The sequence below is a fragment of the Triplophysa dalaica genome, chromosome 13, assembly GCF_015846415.1.
Source record: "Triplophysa dalaica isolate WHDGS20190420 chromosome 13, ASM1584641v1, whole genome shotgun sequence".
Classification (NCBI taxonomy): domain Eukaryota; kingdom Metazoa; phylum Chordata; class Actinopteri; order Cypriniformes; family Nemacheilidae; genus Triplophysa; species Triplophysa dalaica.
In genome coordinates, this window is record NC_079554.1 from 19,409,860 (window position 1) to 19,421,019 (window position 11,160).

General features: G+C 40.1%; 1 protein-coding gene and 1 non-coding gene across 3 annotated transcripts; one reads left to right on the forward strand and one right to left on the reverse strand.

Annotated features, from left to right (window-relative positions):
• Positions 1–413: 413 nt before the first annotated feature.
• On the forward strand, positions 414–10,616 carry tdrd15 (tudor domain containing 15). Of its 2 annotated transcripts, none has more exons than XM_056765379.1 (4): positions 414–481; positions 909–999; positions 3,570–8,914; positions 10,120–10,616. In XM_056765379.1, exons 2-4 carry the CDS (start codon positions 992–994, stop codon positions 10,131–10,133), a joined length of 5,367 nt encoding a protein of 1,788 aa, XP_056621357.1. In that variant the 5' UTR covers positions 414–481; positions 909–991; the 3' UTR covers positions 10,134–10,616. The 2 variants fall into 2 exon arrangements, with proteins under 2 accessions (XP_056621357.1, XP_056621358.1); XM_056765380.1 differs by lacking the exon at positions 414–481 and adding an exon at positions 689–732.
• A 23-nt stretch (positions 10,617–10,639) lies between these two features.
• trnal-cag (transfer RNA leucine (anticodon CAG)) lies at positions 10,640–10,722 on the reverse strand. The gene has a single exon. It is a non-coding gene; the product is annotated as a tRNA-Leu (tRNA).
• Between the last annotated feature and the right edge of the window lie 438 nt (positions 10,723–11,160).

Below are 11,160 nucleotides of genomic sequence, written 5' to 3' on the forward strand. Positions count from 1 at the left end.
GCCGCGGCCCCCGGTGGCGCCTGCCGGTATTGCAGGGACTCAATTAAAACGTCGCATTATTAATTTATAGCGCAGTTGTACGTTTTCTTGCAAAATATTAGTAGCCTAACTTTTTTACACACTTTGATGGCATATGTGCCTATGTAGTGTCATGGATTCACACTACAGTGCATTTATAAACAAACCTTCACCACATTTGAATAATAAAATACACGAAAACCGCAACCTATTCTTTTGCAAAGAAGCTCTGACGTTTGTGCTCTGTGTTAATCATAAGAAAAACATTCCCTTTATTTTAATAAAGTAACAATAGACGGTAAATATACACTTGTCATGATATTTAGGATTTCTAGAAGGGATTCTCACGTATTGGAGAAGCTGAATCCTTATTGGCTTGTTCAAGCACGTGCGCGCTGCTCAGCGCACGCACGTTGAATTTACAGACGACTTTGCGTGCTGATTTGCAATGGCGCACTAAAAGGTAAAAAAAGAAGTTTTCTACCAATAAACACTAAATAGCGACGCTTTTACCCAAATAAATATTGTGTTTTTTTAAAAAATGCGTAAGAAATTAATACTTTTTACGTCTGAGCAAATAATTATCAAGTTGCAGTCGCTCGCTGTCAAGTGCTCAGTAAAGTCGTGTCATTCGTGTGCTAAAACGATGCATGTGCGATTCAAAGTTATAGGCTTGATGGACCATAAGATGTAAGCTTGAATGCAGTTGCAAAAGTGGGTATATTTGAGCTAAAATATTAGTTTAACATTGTTAACTTTAAGTTTTCATAAAAGGTATTTTGCGTTAACGTTAACATCTTACACGTTTTTAACTCAAAACATCATTATAATAGACAGCTACAGTGGTATGTGGTACTGTTTATGTTAAGACCCTGTTTTTTTTTCATCAGTCTGTTGACCTCCAGATGACAGGCATGTGCATGAACATTCATCAGGACTTCATGCTTAGATTGGATTCATAAACTGTAGTCAAATGGAGAGGTGAGGATTACCTCTGTATCTGTTATTGCATCTATAATTTTACTTTGTTTATTGTATGTTTTATACTTAAGCATTTTACTGCATATGTGGATCTCATGATGCACAAAGAATATCGGGGCTACTCATTTCTATGCATCTATGCACACACGGAAGTTCTAGAATTCATAATGAATTTTGCTAATAAGACTTGTGTGTGGTACTGTATAGCAGTAGAGAACCGTGACGTTTGACCCTTGGCCATCTGCGCACGCGCAACCCACCCCAACACACACTTACCACAATACTCTGCGTTCATATAGAAGTGAGACTACATTATTATACCGTCACACTTACTTCATGATATATTGACAACACTACTCCAGACTTGAAACGCATAAAGCCGAACACAGCAAGACAGTTAACATCAAAATAACAAGTGAATACAAATAGACAGCATTATTACACAGTTGCATTATGATCGGTGTGTCGCGTGTATGTGCTATTCAACGGAATAATGGAGCACACAGACACTGCCTCCCAGTCTGATCATAATAAACCAACACATACTAAAGTACACAATGCGAGTTTAAAAAGTGACACCTCATGAGAAGGCTCTCAGCAAAGAAAACCTGTTCTACACTAGCAGACAGTAAACAGAGATTCACCAGGGAATAAACTAAGATTAAAATAAATATTAGTATTAAACCGCTAAAGTTACATTGAACTAAACGTATGGAACTGACGTAACATAACACTGTTGTTTAGAATAATAGGAAATATGCACAATATGTTAAATTTAAGACTGACCCCAGTCAAAATCACTTGTCTTAAATAAAGCTAACGTTAAGCAACAAATGTGCACATCAGCACCCAGAATGAATTGAGGCACGGCGGCCTTATAAATCATAAATAACTTACAATTTGTTGATCAAATTACTTGATAACAAAGTACATCCACATGCTGTTTTGAATGACGTTTTCCGCATTTCTTTTCCTTTTGCAATTTTTTGGTGGTTGCCGAAACAACTTCGTGTGCTTTTTCCGGTTTACCTGACTGGGGAGAAAAACCCCCAGATGGGGGAAAGAGAGCAATAAACAAAGCGCGCCCATTTAGAAATTATATGATTGGTCAGTTTTACTGTCAGTCAAAATACAAAATGAATCTCTCCCATTGATTTACTGTACTGTCAGCCAGCAGTATGCCACTAGAAGGCGCCCCAACCTGAGGGTTCGCTACTGCTGTATAGATGGTTTCAAAGTGCGAAGCGTTGCCAAATCAAAAACAAGACACACGAGAGAGGCGCTCGCCTTGTCCAGCTGTGCAATCGAAGTGGGATCCTAACACAACCCCATCGTGCCTGACCACCACCCATGGCTTCAATGGAGGTTCATTTAGATGCTGTCTAAACTAGTTTTCGTTTTCAAAACGCTCTTCGTCCACACTAGCATTTTCAAGCGTTTCCCAAACGCTGCTTATTCACACTGAAACGTCTGAAAATGCTAACATCCATGTACTGCGTTTTGAGTTAAACCTAAGACACGTAAGCATGTGTCATTTATGTCCGGCGAAAGTGAAACTTAACTTGCGCTCCACTGCATCACACTAACTGCGAATAATTAAATGTTCTGCAGGGCTCTAGACTCATTTTTCCCACTGGTGCGACCCACTTTCTCAGTAGGTTGCACCAATTTATAATTTAGTACCCGTCATAATGACCTCAGTTGATGAATCGTTCTGTTATTTTGTCACTCTGTCTTTTAAAATAGTCGGATATAGACCGCTTTTTTTAAAACAAGACAACCTACACTTGCAGACTTCTTAAAATTTTCAGAGCCTAGTAAGGCTTTAAAAAATCACAAGCGGGTTATAATGACATTATAATAAGCGATTTACCAAAAACCCTTAAAAAAAAAACCATAGTCTTTGGAGAGATGGAACCGGAAGTCCTAAAATCCTAACTCGCTGCTTGGTTTTGCATACAAAAATATATCACCTCTGAGCCTCTTCAATAATTAACGATTGGCTCATTTTACTGGAAGGCGGGACAGCCTTCACTAGAGCTGCAATATTGAACGTTGCATTCATTGTTCATTGTAATGGCAGTGTCGCATCTTGTTGATATTAATATCTATGATGCGAGGAAGAGGCCATTTATTGGTGTCTGATCCGTTGGCCTCAATTGTAGAATTAGTGATATATTTTAAGGGTTGAAAATTGGAGTTTGAATACACATGTCATAATGTTTGCGACCCTGGCTGTTTTTTTGTAATTTGCTATTTTCTAGATAAAATCATCCAATATAATGTAAAGACATTCTGGCTCTGAATGAATAATTAAGTGACAGAGAGTGATGCACAAACTGTTTAATCGAAAGTCTTACACAATAGTTATGTTTATTTTCAATTTATTAATGTCTCTGCTTGCCATACTGTAGCATCATCCTGCTATTTTGTTATTCATAAGAAATGTCAACAAGCACAAGTCACAATACATGTTTTTTTTTTCCTTGACCTGGCTGTCATTTTAACAGTTTCAAACGTGCATGATTGATTTAAAAATGAACATTATTCCTTTGTTGTGTTTATTTTAGGTCAAAAGAGGATTCAAATTTCCTCGCTCCATGTGCATTGTGGCCCGTGGAGCTGAAGCTAACACACATTGACTGCAGTCCTGATGACACGCTGGTCCACTTCCAGGGTCAATATATGACCATCTGTGAATTAGACTACAACATTCTTCAAGTCGAAATTCAGAACGCTGTGAAGACCAACGCTTCTGTTCAGCTCGGAGAACTTTGCCTGGTAGAAGATCCACAATCTGGTCACTGGTACCGAGGACGAGTCCAAATCAAAGAAAACGGTCTGTTTCACGTGTTTTTGCTGGACCATGGAGATGTTTTGACTGTCGGACCCAATAATTTGTCCATGCTATCCGACACACTTCGGATGCTCCCTCCAAAGATCGTCTGTGGTTTCTTTGCCAACATACTACCAGTCCAGAACCAATGGAACAGTTTGACAGAGAATTACTTCTCCTCCTTAATAGGCAGCCAAATCAATGGATATATCCATGCCCGTTTACCGTACCAAGTCCTGATTCTTGAAGTGCCGGACATTAAAAGTGACTTATTAAAACTGAAACTGGCAAAACATGTGGACACCAGTACGTTTCTTTTACTGGTTGAGATGCTCATTGATGTACCAATTAAGCAAAGCAACGAGTCTGTTCCAGATCTCCTGATCGAAAAGCAAATGGGTCAAGAATACAGTCTCAAATCCTCAAACCTACCAGGCTTCGAAGAGATTCTGTCTCTTAATGGCCCAAAGCTCAAAGTTGGTCAGAAAGTAGAAGCCGTTGTAACCGCTGCCGTAAACGCTGGTTTGTTTTACTGCCGTTTAACATCCATGGGGAAAGATGCAGAGAAAATGTCCCAAAGATTGGTGCTTGAATGCGAGTCAGGCAGCGGTAGTGTAAGCAACAAGGTCTTTGAAAATCTGGGATTGCTCTGTGCAGTCAAAGGAAAGGATGAGAAATGGCACCGAGGGGTCGTGCAGTGCCTTCCAGTTAGCTCCCATGTCAGAGTGATGTTCGTCGACAGTGGATATTGCGAGTCAGTAAAAGTCGAAAGAATCCTTCAACTGCCATCAGAATTCCTCTCCACACCCATCATGGCTGTCCCGTGTTCACTTTCTTGCCTGGGCGAACATGATGACGCTGTTAAAAAAAAACAGATGGAGACTCTCAAGAGTGCATTGCTTGGGAAATCTTTAGAGGTTGCAGTCGACGGCTTTTGCAAAGATAAGAGCTTCTACCTGGTCACTTTGAACGTCACTGAGAATCATCCAGAGGAGCAAGTGGAAGATGTTGAAGCATCTAAAAGCGAGTGCAAACCAAGCTTTCCTCTTTCGAAATGGTACGCAGCAGAGACTAAAAAGATCCAGACCTCTGATTGGGTTTCTAGTGATGTGATACAGGACGGTTCTCTGTTTGAAGGCTATGTATTGTACGTCCAGAATCCCAAAAGTTTCTGGATTAGGACCAAAGCACAGAACTGCAAGTTTGACGAGATGATGAAGGAAATTACTGAATACTTCAGCAAAGTAAAGTTGAACGAGGAGATCTATGAAGACCCAGTGCCCGGGGTCCTTTGCTGTGCCATGTATGAAAATGACTTGCATTACTACCGAGCACTTGTAGTAGACACTTTGGAAAATGGAGCTGAGGTTTTTTTTATTGACTTTGGGAACACAGAAAAGGTGCCTGGCATGTTAATAAAGAAACTCCCCAGGAAGTTTGCTCTTGAACCAGAATATGCCATGAATTGTGCTTTAGCGCACATCGCTCCGCTTGAGGACAGCTGGCCGACCGTAACTTCAGATTTCTTCAGGCAAGTCACATCCAACAAAACCCTGCGGGTTCATGTTATTCACAGAAGAAATGGTAAATACATTGTTGAGTTGTTTGAGGAAGGAGGTGGAAGTAGTATTGCGACCGTTTTGACAGCAGCAAACATGGCTGAGTGTTGGATATACAACCCAACATTGCCGTCTGTGAATGTTAAGAGGCAACGTGAAGACAAGGAGAAGGCTTCGAACAAGAAAAAAAATAAAACGGATCCTTATGAAGTGAGCTGGTGTAAATCAGACTGGAAACAAGAAATTGATGTTGCCAATGAGACGATAAAACCAAAAGTCACTGCCACAGAGATCTTTAAGCCCATTCATTTCAAACCTGGATGTGAGGTTAATGTCATTTGTTCCCATGTAAGTTCTCCTTCTGATTTTTGGTGCCAGGACAGGAGCACAAAAGGTGATTTGGACAAAATGATGGGGGAGATGCAGACGTTTTACCAAACGCACATGGTTCCGTTTGAGTCGCCGTCAGTCTGTTGTGCTGTAAAATGTCAACGGGATAACAGATGGTATAGAGCCTGTATGTTATGTCAAAACATAAAAGAAATTTCTGTGATTCTGGTCGATTATGGTGTAGTACTCAAGGAAAGAATGCCGAACATCCAAGCTCTTGCGTCACAGTTCTTTGAACTTCAGGAACAAGGGTTCAGGTGCAGCTTAAACCAGACCGAACCTGTTGGAAGAGATGCGTGGAGCGCAGAAGCATGCAATTTGTTCAAAGATTTCGTCTGTGAGGATTCATCCGAAATGATGTGCCAGATTAATTCCCAGCTTTATGAGCAAGGAAAGGGGCTCTTTAATCTTGTCAACATCCGCAAACCCTTTCATCAGGCCACTGCGTACCTCCTGGAAAAAGGCGTTGCAGTGGAAACGCACACTCCAAAGCAGCTCACATCATCTGTGTACCCTCGCTCCTTCGTTTACTCATCATTCAATGTGAGTTCAGGAAGCGAGGAGCTGGTGTACGTTACCAGTATCTCTAGTCCATGGGAAATCTATTTTCAGCTAAACAGAAACACTGAGATTGTTGATAAGCTAATGGAGAGAGTTGCTGAAGAAAGTCAGCTCTTGTCTACCACGTCCGAGGACTGCAGCGGTAATGTTTGCTTGGCACGATATTTTTACGACGGCCATTGGTACAGGGCTCTGGCACAACCTGTTCAGTCCCCGAAGCATCTGAGCGTGTTCTTCGTAGACTACGGCAACAAGGAGATTTCTGAAAAAATTTACGTCATGCCGATTCCCAGGAGAGCCGTCGAGTTGCTGATGACACCTATGCAGGCTTTGAGATGCAGTCTTTATGATGTTACCGATGGGGAACATTTGCCAGAAGTCCACGCGTGGCTCGAGACGGCCGTTCTTAACCATTCCCTTAAGGCCAAAATTGTGACAAGAGACAAGAGCGGACATTTCGTGTGTGATCTTTATGATGGAGACGTGCATGTGAATAAAAAAGTCAAAGAGCTCATTGCAACTTATGGCGTGAAAGAATGTGATTCATGTGTCAGCAAACCTGCGTGTGATTCCCTATCAGATGGTTTGAGCAAAGAAGTGAATTCCCGAGAGAGCAGCCGTAAAACGGTCAATACAGGCAGCAAAAAAAGTTCAAAACCGAAGAAACCTCCAAAAACAGAACAGAACAAAGCACCAAATAAAGGAACGGTCCCAGAGCAGCGCAAAACTCCTTGCTCTCCTAAAGTAAATCTGCCAAAACTTAGTGATCTTCCTGATATCAAAATAAAACCAGGTTCTACAGGTGTGGGCTTCATTTCTCATTGCGACTCAGGTCGCTTTTTCATCCAGATGGAAGACGATGAACCAAGGATCCTTCAAATGTGCGAGGAATTAAACTCCGCTGTCTTTACAGATAACATGAAACGTGTGACATCAGAAGTGAAGGTAGACGATCTCATTGCTGCCGAGTTTGAGGAAGACATGGCTTTGTACAGAGCTATCATCACCAAAGTGTTATCCTGTAAACAACTGCAAGTTGAATTTGTCGACTATGGAAATACAGCAACCGTTGACAGGAAGAACATTCGTCTGCTTACTAATGTGTTTTTATCTCAGCCCAGATTGAGCTTTCCTTGTGTCCTTGCAAAATCTCATTCCTTGCAGAACGAGGCGTTTGTCAAGGAAGCAGTCGGTAAACCTTTAATGGTCGAGTTTGTTCAAAAGCATGGAAGTTCATGGAAAGTCAACGTTGAAGTTCTTGAGGGTGGCAACAAGCTTGATCAAGGAAAAGATGCATTGTTACCATTGCCAGACAAAAGCCCAATAGTGTCCCAAATCAAAACCCAAAAGGACGATGCTCACATCCTCAAAACTAAATCTGACGCCCCAGTCCAACGAAAAACCAAACCAGTACAGGTTAAAAACAATCTGACGTTGGCAATGAAGCAAAAAATAAAAGCCGTCACCTACGCAAGGACGTTTGAAAAGCCAAAGTTGTCCTTGAAGAACAAATGTAAGAGGTCAAAGACCATCTCAAAACCAGAAACACTGGTCATCTCCAAACAAAAATGTGACACGTCAGCAACCAAAACTGAGAGGATCCCACCGGAAAATGTTTTTACATGTAAGGCAAATGCAATTGAAGTACCCAGGTGTGCTACCCCATCTCAGACAAACGAAAATAAACCCAAGTACAATCTGAAAGAGTTGCTTGCTGACCATATTGCCTCCTCAAAAACTTGTACAGAGCGAAGTGTAAACAACGCAGATCAGACACAGACCTTGTTCCACACACCGGTCCAAATGAATGCTGACTATAAAGGATTTGCAGCCGCAGTCACCACCCCGGCTGAATTTTACATTATTCTTGAAGATCATCTTTTAATCCTCGAGACCGTGTCGGCCTTGCTTGAGAACCTTCAGGAGGTGATGGTGCCGTTTCCAGATGCTCGTTTAATTCCAGGTGCGTGCTGTCTGGTGAAAATGTCTGAAAAATGGTGCAGAGCAGAGCTGGTGCAGTGGGATTCCACCTCAGTGCTTATAAACTTGGTCGACTATGGCCGGTATGCGGTCTTGTCCCAACAAGAAATCAGCCAGCTTAAACAACTTCCAAAGGAACTTGCTGGATTGCCCAAAGTCACCTACCACTGTTTGCTGAGGGGAGTTAAACCCAACGGCCAGGACTGGTCTGATAAAGCCGTCATCTTCTTTCAGAACTGTATGTGTCGGAGGAACCTTCACATACGCTTCAGACAGCACGTGTCTGAGACTCAGTGGGAGGTTGACATTACAACTGAAAGCCAAAATCTTGCCAAACTACTGGTAGACGCGGGGCTCGCCACGTATATTGACAGTATGCTGGGAATCCGATTTCAGCAAGAGATGGAGTTAACGGGGCAGTCGTGTGAAGCTGATAGTTTCCTGGAGGAGGTTCTTTCAAAGATGAATGTTTCAGATGAACCCATGTTTGATGGAAAGTCATCTCAAGAGGCTACTGACCATTTGGATGTCAGGGGGGATTTTGAACCTGTGGAGGCAAAGCTTACTTCAGAGTCTCGTATCAAACCTTGTGAGTAACTTTATCATTTAACTTTTCTGTCTAACTTATTAATTTTAACATTTCTGTTTGTACATACATTGCCATTGGAAAGTTTTAACACTGCTTGTTTGTAAAGGTCATAATGGGGACCGTTTACCCCAAAATAAGCGTATTGTCATAATTATTTATTGACCTCATGTCATTCAAAACAGAACACAGAAGAAGATATTTTGAGAAATGTCTTAGTGGTTTTTTGTCCTTGCAATAGAATCAAGGTTGTTCTTCTTTTGTGTTCTGCAAAAGCGAGAAAGTCATTCAGGTTTGGAATGATATATAGATGAGCAAAGGATGAAAATAATTTTATTTTTAGTTGAAGTGTCCCTTTAGGGTATGTAGTCTAAATTGTATTGAAACTTTCAACATTTGGGTCGACAAAATATTTTTTGACTGTGGTTTTTTAAATAAAGTACTGAAATGTAATGTCATTTTTAGCATCACGTGTTGAATAATTGGAGTTTTGAAAAATAAAATATTTAGTAATGTGTCACATACAATGCTTTTAAAACAGCATTAAATAATTAATTATATTTGTCTGAAAAAACAATTTAAAGCAAATAACTGTTCACCTGCAGAATCTTTTCTAATTCATTCCTTTAAAAAAACTGAAATTTTGACTGCTAGTGCACACTCACAACACCAAGAAACTTCTCATAAAGACCTTTTTAATCATATTAGTGTCATAATGTAGTAAGTGGGCAAATCTATAAGTGTCCATAAAATATACATGAAAACAGGTCTTCTCATTGGTTCGATGTACTGAAAGAATACACTATAAACGTATTGTGGGAAAAGGATTTTGTTGTTGGTTTTATTATTGTTGCCTCGTTACATTTGTAGGTAAGAATACTTTAATTACGGAAAATGGTGGTCACCTATTTCGGCCCGAAAAGCTTTAAAAGAATCAATTGAGTGAACGATTCAATGACTCATTTGCAAAAGCGCGCATTTGTCGCCACCTGCTGGCCACTATAGGAACCTTTGAAAGTTATTTAAACATTTTGAGTAAATGGAAAACACTACAAACCGATATTGAATATCGAACAGTGCCATTAAAATATCCCATTTTGAATTGACTTTGAAATAACATCAAGCTTTAACCATTTAAAACTTTCTAACATTCCCTGGCATTTTTGTTATATAATGCTAATTTGTTGCTGTTTTTATTTCATTTTTAGGTGCACTGATGTAAAAAGTCTTTCAGAAAGCCGGTTGGTGATGCAATTAAAGAATTCCTGTTTACGAATGGCAGGATGGACTGCTTTAGTTTATATGTTTTGTGTTTGGGCCTTCTAGTTGTGATGTTCTATATGCCGCATTTGCGTTCTGCATCTGTTTTGTTTTATAGATAATGTTGTTTTAAAGCCTTGTTTATTTGAAGTAATAAATACAATTCGATCTTAAAGATCCTAAATTATCAATCTTTGTATTACAAAATGCTGATAGAATTTAGTTTAATAATGAAAAAGTGGACTACTCGTTCTTTTGGCTGATCTTTATAAGTAGATAAACAAACAATGTGTAAAAATAAAAGATATGTGTATGCATAATGAAAATATACAGGATCTTTAGTTTATCGAAATGTACAATTATTGTCGGTTTAAGAATTGTTTTCCTTTGGTTGTTTTACAAAGTTTGTGAAGCTTTCTTGTTCTATTACAAACTGTTCATTAAAGAGTGACTTTGAAAAAAGATTTTTGTCAGAAGTGGGATTCGAACCCACGCCTCCAGAGGAGACTGCGACCTGAACGCAGCGCCTTAGACCGCTCGGCCATCCTGACTTAACACACAACATTGTATATTCCGTAATACCTCAAGACGATACAGCTCTCTTACTTCCAAAATGTTTAGTTGTATTGTAAATATATTATAGTTTACATAAGAGACGTTGCTTTGGCATATTTTATTCGTAACATAACCAATTGTCAAAAACTGTGCACAAGATATCATCACAGTACGAAATAAATGTTTTTTTTTTAATACAGTACTGTGTTCTTCCACAAGGGGGCGCACGGCGGCTCCGACGTTCAACAGCGCAACTATTTTAATTTAAACAGCATACTACTAACATTATTATCAAACATTTTATTTCCCCAAAAAGGTTCGTTCGATTTTTGATAATATTTTGCGTCAAAAATGCGCTTTCAATCTGCTTTCGCAGGCCGCCAAACCCCGCCCATGTCCTCGACAAGCCGTCCACGTAATCTGTACCACGCGCC